Here is a 15,486-nt window from a genome sequence, read left to right as displayed (position 1 = left end):
TGGTTGCAGGCACGGCGCACCATGTTGCGGGCACGGGACCGGTAACAAGCGGGCGGCCGACCGTAAGCGGATACCGGGCCAGAATACAAGGTGGGCGATCAGGTCTGGTTGTCCACCAGAGACCTCAGGTTGCAGGCCCAGACCCGTAAGTTGACTCCGAAATTCATTGGTCCATATACGATATCGCAATTATTATCCTGTTTCTGTGAGGCTCTCATTGCCCAGGACAATGAAGATCCACCCCACATTCCACATCAGCCGCCTCAAGCCCCTATCGATCGTGCCCCATGGTTCCTCCACATCAAACCGCCTCCTCCTCCTCGGATCGTGGACGGAGGGCCTGTCTACACGGTTCGGGACCACTCCGCGACTGCAGACGTCGGGGGCGGGGCTTCCAGTATCTGGTCGACTGGGAGGGGCTACGGGCCGGACGAACGCTCTTGGGTGCCGGCCCGGGACATACTGGACAAGTCCCTTATCAGAGACTTTCATGCAGCACATCCTGAGGCCCCGTCCCCGGACGGGATGGGGCAACACAGCCACGGCTCTGCGGACGAGGAGGATTCCGGCGCTGGACCCTCCTCCTGATGTCCTCCCTCCTCCCACCCTGCTTCATCACCCGGGCGAGGGGGGGGATTCGAGCCCGCCTCCCCTGTTTCCTCCCTCCACCCGCCCTGGGCGGAGGGGGGAGGGGCTCGTTGGCGCCGTGGAAGACGCCATAGGGGGGGGGGTACTGTCATGATTCATGTTACGTGTCACATCCTGTTTTATTTTGTTAACTTCCTGTCACGCTCCGGTTCTCATCATCCACACCTGTTGCTAATTAGTAATCAGCACCTGTACTTAACCTCCACCTCTCACCACACCAGTCGCCAGATTGTTAGTTCATGTACTCTTTCCAGCATTCTATTGTAGCCATTCGTGTTTTGACCGTGACCGCCTCGACCTTTGATTCTTGCCTGAACCCTGTTGATCCCGCAACCTGTGAAAGACCTGTGCCTGATAATCTGACCGTGAGTTTTGCCTGATCCTTGTCTGTACTGTCGCCAAGTCTGCTCGTGTACCGAACCCTGCCTGGACCTTGATTCTGAGATTGCCTGCTCCTCTGTGTATTGCCTACTGGAACGTACTGTGTATGACCTGGACCGCCTGACTCTGATTCACCGAATAAACCTGCACTTAATCACATCTGTGTTTCTGCGCCGTGCATGTGGGTCCGACACCTGCCCAAGCCTGACACAAGGCATCCGGCAGATTAGAAGGTGGAATTATGACAAATAGGCCCAAAACAATCTGCCACGCTACGTGTCTATGCAGATTACACTCAGTTATATCTCTTATTGAAACCACGTGACTAATCAATTAGTCAAACGTCTTTAAAATACATCAAATCCTGGATGGCCTGTTACTCCCTTCATCTAACTTCAGACAAAACCAAGGTTATTTTGAAATTCTGCCTAACACTCATAGAGACATTGTTGAATCAGATGGTTCCTTTGGATGACATGATGGAGCTTCAGCTTCTATTGTGAAGAACCTTGGTGTCTGTCGTCTTTAGCTAAAAGTCTCCTTCACATCATAGATTACAGAAATCTTTAGAACCTCCCTCTCCATCTGAGGATCAGTAAAGCCACGAGCCTCCTTTGTCAGAGTGATGCTGAAACATGACTCCATCATTAGTTCCCTCCACTGCACTCCCTACGCACAGTTTGTCCAGTGGCTCTTGTTGCAGCCAGAGTCTGACTGGACTCATGACGAGAGGTCACATTTCTCCCACATCAGCTTCTCTGTCCTGGAAAATCTAGGAGAATATTCAAACAGCTCCTCATGCTTTTCTCAGTGCTGTTCTACTGGCGGTTCCTGCATCTTTACTCCAGCCAGTCGAGGCAGTTTTTTATCTCCACTGTTGCTGTTTGTATGTAATACAAATAAATATTTAAATGTCACTCTATTGATTGTTTTTTTAATCAAAACCTCTCTCAGTTGAGATTTGTTGTGTTCTTTATGGTTGTGTAAGGTCTTAAACCTACTCTGTAAAGAGCCTTGAGGTTCATTTTGTTGTGAATTGGTGCCATAGAAATAAACTGAATGTCACAGAGTTTATTGTGCTTGAATCGTCCCTCACACATCTGCAGAATGAGGAGATACGCTTTTAAATAGATCAACTCCTTGTTGTTGATAATAATGCTGTCAGCTGACGTGAGGATACTGTACCAGAGCAGTCAGAAGTTTGTTGTAAAAGGATTCAAATTTAACCCCTTAGAGCCCTATTCAAACCCTGTTCACTCAATGTACAAACGGTCCAGTGTCCTTGTTCTAATTGCGCTAAAGCTTGTTATTTGTGCCGACTGAATGAATTACACGTTAAACCACGCTCATGTGGATACAGTGCAGGTCCACAGAGCACGAGCAGATGAACAGATCAGACCTCCAGCGTTATCTTTGATCTGCTGAGTTTCATGGGACGGACCGTGCAGAACATGTTCTCCAGCTGTGCCCATTAGATTCTGCATGAGTCATTCCAACCAGCCCCACGTCCCCTTCGGTTCCAGCTCGGCCCAGACACCAGCAGTCCTGCTCTGGCACCTCTCCCCGTGGCCCCTTGGGGTGATAAGCCCCAATTATGACTACCCTTGTCCAGAGTTCACACCCACTGAAACACATCCAAACTGCTTGGAAGTGGACGTGAATATGCAGCGAGGTCTGACGGGCAGGTGCCCCAGACAGCATTCCCCTGTGTGATTAGGCTTAGTGAGTGCGCTGCTCTCTCCAACCTGTCGCCAGTAGCTCTGCTTGGCCTTAGCACCCGGCTGGCCTCTGTCTCTGCATGCGAGTGAGACACAGTGTGTGTGTGTCTGCTGTCTGCAGCCCTAAAGCTGGTGGATTAGAGGCAGGACCCCACCAGAGCATGACGAGGCTTTTGTCTCTGGAGCCCAGTGCTTTATGGCTGAAGTGTTCTTCTGTGTGACCATACGTGTGTTTGAAGCCACGTAGAGAGTGTTGTTGCTTTAATTTACTGATTATCAGTGTGTGTGTGTGTGTGTGTGTGTGTGTGTGTGTGTGTGTGTGTGTGTGTGTGTGTGTGTGTGTGTGTGTGTGTGTGTGTGTGTGTGTGTGTGTGTTATTGTTATAAGGACGTATAAGTTCCTGTCGTCTGACCTTAGTCTTTATTTCTAGTCTAGATGTTTGAGATTTCAATGCATATATTCAGTTCAGTAGCGTCAGTTCAGGTCAGGCAGTGTTTGCAGCCATGAGTGGATAAGGATGAGGGCAAACCGAAGGTCTTTACAGGTCACTGTCTCACAGAAGTGTAGACATGTCCCCCGCTCCATGGGGACCGGAGCATAAACACTGTTGCTGTTGCTTTTTTGCACTGCAGATGAGGAGGCTACGATGCTGAAGCCTCATATCTACAGCATCCAACATGGACAGAGAACGGGAGTAAACTGAGGACGATTTAGAAAGTCCAGCTCATGTCGGCCAGGCAGCATTCAGCAGATTCATGGGATGGAAAACCTGGGCAGCAGCAGCGTGACGTCTGCGTTAGTGTGGACGTGTCCTCGTGCCTGTGGGGACCGTGAGGTTTTCCGTGGAACTCCAATTCCCACTGGAAATGCCAGAGCTTTGACCTCACACGGCAAAGATCCCGACCCTAAATCCCTGTCTGCCATCTGATAGTACAACACAGGCACAGAGAGGAAAAGCACAGGCCCAGCTGTAGGTGTGGATTTAGGGGCACGGCCATTCCGTGGCCACTGTCAGTTGTTGGTTCGGTCGGTGGGGCCACACACGCAGCTGTGACATCAAGCCCCAAATGCACAGTGAAAACAGTGAAAGTGACACAACCTCTGCTGTCCTCAGCAGACAATTCAGTGGGACAAGAAGATGGAGCTGCTTGGACTGGTGGAGAAGTGACGCACACAGACAGGCTGAGCCACGGACGAAGCCAAGACGCTGCGTGTCTGTAACGCACTGGCTGCTTCCTTCAAGCATCTCTGCAGCAGCTGATGACATGTTTCATCTCATAATGAGAATTAGCCTAACTGTGTGTGCGTTGCGTGGCCAGCGTGAGAGGAAGCACATCTGAGCTGTGTGCGTTTATGTCGGACGTTGGATGACGCCTGGACGAAGCCAACAACATGGCCACGCTGGAGACTTGAGCCATAGTGGAGGACGTGTCGCCTGTCAGGAGTCCGTCAGAGACTTGTTGATGCACATGTTGGAGCAAAGATTTAACATCTGTGTTGGAACAAACAAAGGAGCATGTGTTGAAATGACCATCTGCATGAAAAATACCTCCATCAGCCTCTGAAACATAGAAGATCCGATACATTGTGTGTGATGGAAGTAGGTGACTTCAAAACACACTGACCGTCATAATTCTGGCCAAACCCACGTTGTGGTCATCAGGACTCGTCACCTCGTGGTTCGTGTAATGTCGTGTTCGAGCTTAAAGAGCAGATTCCTGCACCGCATCCACTCAGACCAGAGCAGCGCTGTGCCAGTGCTTTTTCCAGCCTTAACGCCAGCTACAGCGTGTGTGCGTGTTGTGTTAAAGTGTGTGGTCAGTGCTGCCTCTTTTTTCTGAAAGCCAAGCTTTTCCAAAGCCACAGACAAAGCCCCAGCAGGTGGAGGAGAGGAGGTCAGTGGAGGCTCAATGCTTCTCCTCATCACGCCGCTCGACTCTGAAGAAAAGGCCGATCAATCGGAGCCTAATGAGACGAAGGGGCCTCACGCATCCTCTGGTCACAACCAGCCCTGAGGAGTCAGAGCGAGCGGTTTGACTCAGTTCTGTCTGTAGAACCACAAGCACATAAGCAGATCATGTGACAAGGTAGAGGATTGTGAAAGAAATCTTTTCATCAACCCTTTCATGAGGAGGAACCTGTGGAGAAATGAAGTGAAACATGCTGCCGTCGACAGGCAACAGGTTCATGAAGCTGCAATGCTGCTGTGACGCCTGCCGAGCTTTGGAGCAGACACCCCTCAGTGTGTGTGTGTGTGTGCGTGTGTGTGTGTGTGTGTGTGTGCGTGCGTGCGTGCGTGCGTGCGTGCGTGCGTGCGTGCGTGCGTGCGTGCGTGCGTGCGTGTGTGTGTGTGTGTGTGTGTGTGTGTGTGTACGCGTGTGTGCATGCGCGCATGTGTGTGTGTCTGTCTTCGGGGCCTCCTCTTTGTCTCCGGTTGGCTGCTGTCACAGTGTCTTTGTTATGACAGTTGGGCTGCTTTTATACAAACTAAATCACAGCTCTCAGCTGTTCATTTACTGGCCTAACCCTTGACGGCCCTCGTGACATTCTCACACACACACACACACACACACACACACACACACACACACACACACACACACACACACACACACACACACACACACACACACACACACACACACACACACACACACACACTCATCATCCTCTTCTACTTCGCTGCACACCTCTACCTCTAGAAAACACATCATCCACCCTGTGAAAGTCTCTCCTCTAATCACAGTGAGAAAAGAGACTGAAACGAAAAGAAGGTTAAGGAGTAAGGATAACAAAGCTAGGGGGGGCCAAAGGGCATCTGACCTCTGACCTCTGTGTTGTGGCTGGGGCAGTGGAGGGTCAGAGGACACAACAAGCCAGGATAATCAGTAACTACACTCCAGATACAACATACAAATAGACTGAAGAGAAAGAGAAGCACAACCATATTCAGGATTGTTCACATCTAGTTCATCTGAAACCTAAAGTAACAGGTAAACACCAACTCAGCAGATTCCTCCAGGTGCGATTAAACCGCCAGCCATTGTTCAATGAGTCGATAAGCCTCGATTCAAAAAGCTGCTTAGACGCCGCAGCTTCAACCAAAGACCAACTGCTGCTGAAGTAAAATACACATTGTTTAATAAGCGCCTACAGCGAGACGCAGTCGACCTGATGGCATCATGATTCCTACAGTCCACGCTGAACAGTGCGTCTGAAGGCAGCAGACAGGAAATCACCACATTCTGTGTCTGGCTGTGACCAGACACTGTAAGTTCTGTGACCCAGCCTGACCCACTTCGTCTCAGTGCCTGCACATGCACCTCTGGACTCTCAGCTCTCGGGTGATGGAGAATCGCTGCTGTGTGTAGGAGCTGCCCACAGAACCGAGCCCAGCAGAGCAGAGGACCCACATTTTATGTGCACTCCTTTTGAAGTCAGTTCAGTTTTAGTTCTTCACCAATTCAGTTATCTCAATAATTGTGTCACAACAGTCTGATTAGGAACCTCACCTTGTAGACTGTACTGACTCATACACGCCTCAGAGCCATGTGGCGCCACCATTCTGATCTGAGCTCTGTGACCAGCTGATGACGTCCAGTACGTATGGGGTTAAATATGAGGAGCTCACTGGTGCCGTCCAGATTAGACCTTAGAACACCAGCACTGGATCTGGGATGAAAGCAAGTGATCAAAAAAGCAAATAAAGAGGGAAATGTGCAGGTCATCAAACGCTACAGATGACCCTGTGGAGGAAACACAGGGAGGATCACATGATACAGTGATGGAAGACAGAGACAGACACAATAAGTGGAAAGTGTTTCTACTCACATTCCAAGCCCCAGAAAAAACTAGTGGTGAAATGAAAAGGAAACGTCTTACACCAACACTAATCTGTCCATGACGCTTGCTCTACCTCCTGGTCTGGTGGGTGACCTTCACAAGCAAATGCACCAGTGTCTGAGCTGGGCCCTGACGGCTCTGAACCCATAACTTCTGGCTTAAGTTGTGTGGTGAGGTTATTCCTAAATTTTGTCACTTCACATCATGCAGAGACAAGCAGTGTGTGTGTGTGTGTGTGTGTGTGTGTGTGTGTGTGTGTGTGTGTGTGTGTGTGTGTGTGTGTGTGTGTGTCTGTCGCCTGAGAGTAAATGTTAGAAGGCTGAGCAGCATTAGTGTTACCGTGGTGACAGCGGAGGAGTGTAAAGCCAGGGGCAATATAAAACCTGTGTTGTCAGTGAATGCCTTTGTGTCGGGCATGTGTGCCAGCTTCCGTTGCCATGGCGTTGAGAGGGGGTCGTTAGGGTAACCCGCCTGTCTTAGACTCCCTGGCTAAATGTTATGTGTCCAGTGTGAACACACACCATCCAGGCTTGTGCTTCACACACACCCACGTGCAGATGTGTGTGTCCGTGTGCAGCCAGTCCAGATGTCTGGGGCTCCGTGGGGAATAATGGTCTCATTCACAGGCATCAGGTGTGTGTGTGTGTGTGTGTGCGCGCGCGCGTGTGTGCGTGTGTGTGTGTGTGTGTGTGTCTGTGCGTGCGCGTGCGTGCATGCGCGTGCGTGCGTGCGTGCGTGCGTGTGTGTGTTTCACAGTGAAAGAGGAGAATGCTGGTGTGATGATGAGCAGTAAGGACACATCAGACCCACAGCTGAAACCTGAGGTTTCAGTCAGACACACACGAAGGACCAGAGAACAGCATGGTGACGTATTAACGAGTTCTTCCAAGTGTCACTCAAACTGACTCCTCCTCTGAAGCTCCGCCTCCTAAAGCTCTTTCACAAAGCGGCAGCAGAACTGACTGAGCATAGAGTCATGTTGGTGGTTGTGGAGGTGGACCCAGACGCCTGTTTTCACTACGACAGGAAGCTGTAAGATACGTTTCCTGTAGAGGCTCATTGACGGCGTGGCTGACGTCTGAGGACACAGTCTCCCCCTCAACTGACACTCGCGGTTTGTTAAGCTCTTATCTGTGGGTTGTGAGGTGTCATAGGAACATTAGAACTTCGCCTCATCACAGCTTCTGAACCTCAGCTCATGATGCTGCACCTACAGAACGTGGCTTGAAATGCTTCAGCCCTAATGAGAAGGAGGATGATGCTAAAACCTAAAGTCACAGCTGGAATTCTTCATTTGCATTTGGCTCCAGCAGCTTCAAGTGAACTTTGCTCCGAACAACTTTATTGATCACATCTGGTTCTTTTGTTGAAACTTGATTTATTTACTTTAATAAAATGTCTTTCTTTAGATTTGTCTCCAAGGAGGAGAAATGATTTATTCACGTTACTGTGTCTCATTAAAAGTGGACATTTGTCAGTGTGAGACATCCATCATTTTTAATTCATTGCATATTTGGGGAAATTAATATTTTTATTAATGCATTTTGTGAAATTCATATATCCTGGCCTCTTTTCAAAGAAAGGTTAAGTGTGTTGAGGCTGATCCATTCCTGTAATGACTGAGCTAAAGCTGAGCATCTGATGTGAATGGAGGTCCTATTAAGATGTGCCTTTGAAAAGCAGACATGACTCAGTGAAGAGCTTCAACTCTTTGTCAGGCTGCTCTCGTTCAGGCTCACGTCCCACCTTTTCCTCCACTTCATTAGGTTTGGCAGTGATGCACTATGTCCCCACAGAGATCAATGCATCTGTCTGATCCCTAAGTATCCAGACTGATCAGACGTGTGATCAGAGCCTAAACCAGCATGAACACAGTCACAGATCTGTCATTTCCCTCTTTATCCTCCTGTCAAACAGTCCTAACAAGAGAACAAGGTCCATTTAATCATCTGTGTGTGTGGAAGCCTTCACGTAGAGCTGAAATAAAGGAGAAACCAGCTCCTCTTTGTGTCTTTGATAATTAGGGTATTTATGCGATCTCTTCTATAAGTAAATGTTTTGTTGCGTCTATGTGTACATCCATCATCCATGTGGTTCAGTACCATGGTTCTAATGGCCTGATGCTATGACTCCACCAACTGTGACTCCAACCTGAGCGACGAAATGAATGGCAGAGCTGCTGAACCGAACTGAATGACATTATTTGTTCAACTCCTGGAACTTTAATGTATTATAAGAGATTTGGTTGTTAAATAATATTAATGTATTAAACCCGTTGTTCGTTATTTAAACACAACATCAACATTTAATGAACCTCTGTCTGGTCCGTGCTTCTCCCTGACTGAGGGTTAAACCTTTGCTCGGGCTGCTGCTAAACGTGCACCTCATCTGCTGCATGTTTCTAATGGCAGCAGCTTTAACAGAGCTGCTCTATATGTTTGTGCTTGTCTTCAGACACCTTCCGCCATAATTCAGCCTGACACATTTGGAAACGTTGGGATCCTCACTTCTGGTAAAAATAAAGTCCTGTGGCTTCGGAAAAAAAAGCATTTATAGTAAACTACGCGGCTAATGTTTACGTTTATAAGCATAATAATAATAATTGAATTTATGAATTTGTGAAGAATAAGAATCTTGTCTCATCTTTGGCAGCACAAGGTGAGTCGCAGCGTGTAGCGTCCTGTGAGGCCAGACCCTTATTATCCTCCTCCACAGGTTTCATCAATCAGCAGCGAGGAACTGACGTTTGTCATATTATTGGGATTTGCTGGTTTAAATGCAGACATTTTGCAGCCAAGCTTTAAATAGTCTGTTGACCACAGAATATTTGGTTGAGTGTGTGACAGGGGGAGTGAGACGCTGCCAAGAAGGGTGTGTGGTTAGAGCAGTGTGTGTGTGTGTGTGTGTGTGTGTGTGTGTGTGTGTGTGTGTGTGTGTGAGTGTGTGTGTGTGTGTGTGTGTGTGTGTGAGAAGTGGAGGGTGGCTGGGGAGGAGGGCATAAGTGAATGGTTGTGCTATTGCATCCTCCCAGGAGACCTCTAAAACACACACACACACACACACACACACACACACACACACACACACACACACACACACACACACACACACACACACACAGTACCTTTAGCTGTACACTGAACACGCCCCTTCATCCCCAAAAACTCCCGTCCCGCTGCCATACCTCTACTCTCGCACCGCCCCTCCATTAAAGACAGCGCACACGCGCTCCTCTGCCAGACTCACCCAGAAGGTGCGGTGCGAACAGGGACCGTGCGTATTTACGCTCACTGTGAGTCGGGAGAACGCGCTGACAGAAGGCTCTGTCTGATCTGAGAGGGGACCCCGCAGAGATCGCTCTAGGTGGAGTTGGACCGGGAGGCGTTTATTTGACCACCTCTCCACGCGCTGTTGACGCGCGGCTGAGAAGGAACGCAGATCCGTTGATTAGGCAGGAGCCACGGTTCGGCCCGAGAGGCTCCAGACGCCTTCGTGCCCCTCGCCCCTCTTCCCGTCCCTTCTGAGCGCAGCGGGGCCGAGGGAGGGACGGGAGACCGGCTGAAGCTCGGGCTGAAGCGGCGCGCCTGCCCGTGGATGAGCCTCTGGATGCGGGACGATGGATTGACATCCTGCACGCGCCTCGCCGCCGCCTCTCCGCTGTGCCGACCCGCCACTGCGCGTCCAGCTCGGGGTTCCACGTGTGGCCGACCTTCCTCTCGAGATGACCGAGGAGTATGCTTTGCGCTGCGTCCTGATGCTCTGCTGTGCGCTGCTTTCCGCCAACGCGAGTAACTGGCTGTAAGTTGGACTCTCTTTTTAAAGTCGCGCCTGGTTTTAGGTGTTGGACCGCATCCTGCTCAGCTCCCACTCCCACTCCCACTCGCACCAGTCACCTGTCCTCCTGTCTGTTCCTCCTCATCTTCATATTACGCGTCCTTGCTTCCTGGGGTGCTTCTAGGTTAATTTTTAATCTGTTATCTCCCCACACTTAATAACTTACCGGCCCTGGGTCACCCCACACCCACATACATTATGCACATATAACCTGAAAAAAGGAGAAAGTTGATGGCAAAAGCCTGCGTTGCGTGCAGGATAACGTGTTTTTTCTATTTCTAACGCCCTTGAAAATGATCGTCTTTTTAATAGATGTGGCTGTAAATTCAAACTATGTCTGAAACCTCCTCCTTCTTCTTCTTCAGCTGTGAGGCACAGCTGTGAGGCTGAGCACAGTAAAGTCATGGAGCTGTATGGTGATATTGATAACGGAGCATGGGTTCTCGGGACCGGGTCCGGTTCAGTCGCTCACAGACACGCTCGGTGCCACCTCCTCCTGGGGCCGGTCCGTCGGGTCGCATGTGTGTGCCTGCTCGCTGTGCAGCCTGTGGGAGGTGGTTTGGTGGGTTTCTGCATTCCTCCGCTCCATTTTCTGCTGCCACTCATTCCTCCCAAGCAGCTTTACAAGCAGAGCTCATCATTTACGCACTTTTCTCCTGCGCGAGTCGGACTCGCTTAGATTTGCTGCAGTCTGACGCTTCTGCTGCAGCTGTGGTGGTGCAGACTGTCCCATGCATGGCTCCATTACTCCAGTAGCTTCACACAGGCTCACTGATACCTACCTGCCTACGTTGAACGTCGTCACTAATTGTGCTGTTGCGACTGAAGGTGTGGTGACGGCAGCGCTGCAGCAGGCATGTACAGGCAGGCTGCAGCGCTGCCAGGCTGCTGAGGAAACCTGTGTGTGAGCTTCAGGGCCCAGTGCTGCAGGGACGCCTCACAACGCACACTGTGAAACCCCATGGGCTCACCGGCCCAGCCGTCAGGCCTCAGCGGGGTGCTGGTAGAAGGGCAGGTCCTGGACACGCAGCTTCCAGCTCCACCAGGCGCTCTGTGCCACGCGGCGTAAGGTGCTTCATGAGTGTGTGGATGAGAACCTTTACTAGTACAGGAGCGTGGGCGGATGCGGATGGGGCTGGAGGGCAGGTCAGGAGGTCAAGCAGCTGAGCCGAACAGCGCTCAGCCGCCTGCAGGTCGCTGGAGCGCGTGAGACACTGCCTCTTGGTGAAATATGATTGCTTTTGTGTGGACTGAAAGTCAAGCACACGTGTGCGTCACCGTCACCTTCACCTTCAGCCTGAGGCACGTTCATGTCCTGCAGCCCAATGAGCACCGGCGCTGCTTTTTCATTAGTGTGTCCGTCATCACCCTCTTCCCTTCCTCCTCTTGGCTCTTGCTCTGCTCCAACTGGTTCTGCTGCACCAGACGTGTGCGTGTGATTGTTTTTATGTTCCAACATGTGAGCAGTAGCAGCAGCGCTCACTGGGTAATTACTGCTTGGAGTTCAGGCCACTGGATCCAATTAAAGCCACCCAGCGTCACACACAGACAGCAACATGGAGCTGATACACAATAACTAGAGATCTGGGAATGTTGTGTGAAAGTGACGTTAGTTAGTAAAAGACACACGCTTTTGTAGTAGTTGTGTTTGGCAGCAGCTGCATGATGAATCGCTGCTCATCCTATCACATGGCTTCCTGACTGTTAGCACGTTAGCATGCTAACACACCAAGATCTGAGCACTATGTGAGCATCTGGCCTGTATGAGGTCAGAAACTGGTTTCATTTTTTTGTTCTGGACGAAGAAGACGTTGATTCTCATTATTTACTTAAGGAAGTGTGTCCCCTTCAAACTGGAAATAGTGAGTGTTTGCTTTTAAAACACTTAACACAATGTCTGTCCAGAGACAATGATGGTCATATGTGACTATCACAGCTTTGCTAGTGACCAGAGACCTCAGCGTTTAAAGCATGAAACTCCAGTCAAAAGAGCAGCTCTGATGATGATGATGATGATGATGATGATGATGATGATGATGATGATGATGATGATGAAGGCCACCACACCTGCTGGTGGACAAGCAGCGTGTGTCATCAGGTTCTATTAATATGAAGCTTCAGAAACAACAGAGCAGCTCCTGCTCTAAGTGAATGCACCCTGGCAGTAGACAGGGCCCATCAACAGCCAATCAGATCAGAGTCTGTGACACCAACATGAGATGTAGGCGTCCTGTGATTGGATGATTGCTGGTGAGAGACTTTACAAAGTGTCTGACCTGAACCCAGAGGTCCGTCAGCTGCCAACAGGTATCTCAGCATGTAGCCCGACTCTGAAGGATGAGGTGGAGAGATTTGGGTTCTACGCTGTTTTCAGTGCGTTGACAGTATCTGTGATCCTAGTTTACACGCGTGTGTTCACTGTGTAAACAGGAAGCAGGAGAAATAAATGGTGCAAGTTCAAACCTGCCCATTGAGCATGAAGGATTCCACTTCACCTCTCATGTAAAGTGAAGGGGAAACTTAAGATCATTGCTTTGCTTGCAGTGAAATCAAATGACTTGGGCGACATCGCTCTCAGTTTATTATTAGAACACTTGCAACAAACGGTAAAAAGGCACCTCCTTTGGCTGATCCTGTGAGGGGTCTGAGGGAATTGAACCCGCAACCTGGGCAACAGGAGCGCTGCGCGCAGCTTGAACCGAACATGTGGCCACTGAAAAAACACTGATGTCTGTCAGTTAGTGGAAACAAGTTGAGGGCTCAGCTTCTGACAGAGATCTGCTGCGTCGCACACAACACAGGATGAAGCAGATCCACTGAAACCGCTTCACATTAGGAACTGAATATAGTTCTGTTATTTTTTGTCTTTTATCTTTTGAAATGGGTCTCAGACAAATCTGCTCAACCTTTACACTGGACGTTCCTCACCTGGACCGTTGCTTGCTCAGCGGCACGTGTCCAGTGCCCTCACTACACAACGAATCATGGGCTCAGGTGCAGGAACAGCTCACTCCCACTTTTAGAAACAATCAGCTGTTCACAGCTATTGTTCCCTGGAGCTGTGGACCTCCAACATGGCTGCTCCAGGTTCTGTTGCATCACCTGAAAGTGGCACCAAGTCAAGCTGAGAACGGCCGCATCAGACACACAAGCTCACACTACGAGTCCGTGGCACGAGGTTCACTTCACGGCCTTTAGTGCCTCTTTTCACAAATATGTATGAAAGTGTGTGTGTGTGTGTGTGTGTGTGTGTGTGTGTGTGTGTGTGTGTGTGTGTGTGTGTGTGTGTGTGTGTGTGTGTGTGTGTGTGGCTTGTGGTGTTGGCAGAGCGTGTTATTTTTAGGGGGAAATGAGCTCTAGTGGAGCCAGCAGCTTATAAATAAGCCACACACACACACACACACACACACACACACACACACACACACACACACACACACACACACACACACACACACACACACACACACACACGCTCAGTAAACGTGTTAATTGACGTCTTTAGGTACTTTACATTTTCACCTCTCTCTTATTCTCTCTCCTTCCTCCTCTCTGTCTCCGTCCGACATTTGTTTTCACTTACATCCAGCCAGCCTGACAATCAACAGCGTCACATCCAGCCCCAGTAGCATCACCCTCAGCCTGCTTCACACTGCCCAGACTGCACTGTTATGCAGTCAAATGTCCGTCTAGATGAATGAGGACCAGGCTGCAGGCACCAGGCAGCTGCAGCCTGTTCCTATCAGCTCATACTATATTGACAAACACGCTGGTAACACACCAGTCAACTCATTGTTTCCAGTCTCACAGGAGGCACAATGTAAGGTTCCTCCTGTCAAAACTGTCACCAGAGAGATGCCTTATGTCCAGCTTCCTCTGTCCTTTCAGAATAAAATGAGCTAAATTGATGACTGCTAAATAATGTGCCTCCTATAAGCTATGATAAATATATAAATATGCTGTGGGAAAGAAAATGATTATTAGCTGTCAGGGAAGCAGAACTATGACAGATACGAGCTCAGAGTAAAGTCTCCACTTGTCCATCAATAAGGAACCCTGCGATCAGGTCTAGTGTCTTCATCTTCAGCTCTGATGCACCTGCTGATTTCTAGGTAAACACATTATCACAGCTGAGAATCGCAATCTCCAGCTTGTGGGAGTTTTACCCTTCAGAGTTGCTTCACATTGTGAAGGATGCATTTATCCCACATTAAAGGAGTCTGAGGAGCAGAAGGGCTCTGGGACGTAGATGTAGATGTGTAAACTGGGCGAGCAGCGCCCCCTATGGGGCACAGAGGGCTTGTCCGCTGCATGTTGGCCACACGGGGTTGGCTCAGGTCACACTTGTCTGCACTGGAGGAGGGACCATCATCTTATTGGCTTCATTCTCTCCTTTCCCGCCCTACAATAAACTGCAGAGAAACTTTATCAGAGCAACCACTCAATAACTGGTGCCTTAGTTTGCATCTCATCATCCATGTAAATGTTCCTGACAGTGTTCAAAAACACGCACGCAAGATGATGGCGATGCAGAAGGTGTGTGACGTGTTTGCTGCCATGCTTCTAATGGCTCCTTCCTCTCCGTTCCCTCACATCTACTGCCCCTAAGGCAGAGACGAGACAGGAAACCAGAGCCACAGGAGCTTTCAGCCTCTAACAGTTCCCAGTGACAGATTACTCTCCAAATACTGAATTCTCACCAAGTCGCATGCCCACCGTCTCCACATGCTAAATGAGTGGCTCAAATCAGAAAGGTTCCATAAATCATTTGTGCCAAGGTGAGTCTGAATCATTTGAGCGAAGGATTTAAGGAATCGTTGCTCTCTCTTCGGACGAGGCCACCTGCAGTCACAAACCTGCATCTGGTGGTTCTAGGTTTAGCTCTGGAAATGAAACATTCTATGAACCTTATGTAGAAACAGGCATCTGCATCCTGCTGGCCTTTATTTCCTGTCTGCAGATAACAGCCTGCGTCATAAGTTCAGAATTATCTCGTTTTCAGCCTCAGCCTCCCATGAGGCCGTGGGGGGCGCTGGGTGGGAGGCAGGGAGCATTCCACCTG

At 49.7% G+C, this 15,486-nt stretch overlaps 1 protein-coding gene across 1 annotated transcript in view; it reads left to right on the top strand.

Annotated features, from left to right (window-relative positions):
• The first annotated feature begins 9,814 nt into the window (after positions 1 to 9,814).
• Positions 9,815 to 15,486, top strand: part of wnt4 (wingless-type MMTV integration site family, member 4) — a 10,532-nt gene continuing 4,860 nt past the window's right edge. Inside the window, exon 1 of the mRNA XM_029151738.3 lies at positions 9,815 to 10,388. Within this exon, the coding sequence (XP_029007571.1) occupies positions 10,312 to 10,388 (77 nt within the window). The 5' untranslated portion in view covers positions 9,815 to 10,311. The remainder of the gene's footprint in view (positions 10,389 to 15,486) is intronic.

Source organism: Betta splendens, chromosome 5 (genome assembly GCF_900634795.4).
Source record: "Betta splendens chromosome 5, fBetSpl5.4, whole genome shotgun sequence".
NCBI classification, from domain to species: Eukaryota; Metazoa; Chordata; class Actinopteri; order Anabantiformes; family Osphronemidae; genus Betta; species Betta splendens.
Note: the sequence above shows the minus strand (reverse complement) of the source record. Positions and strands in the feature narration are given on the sequence as shown.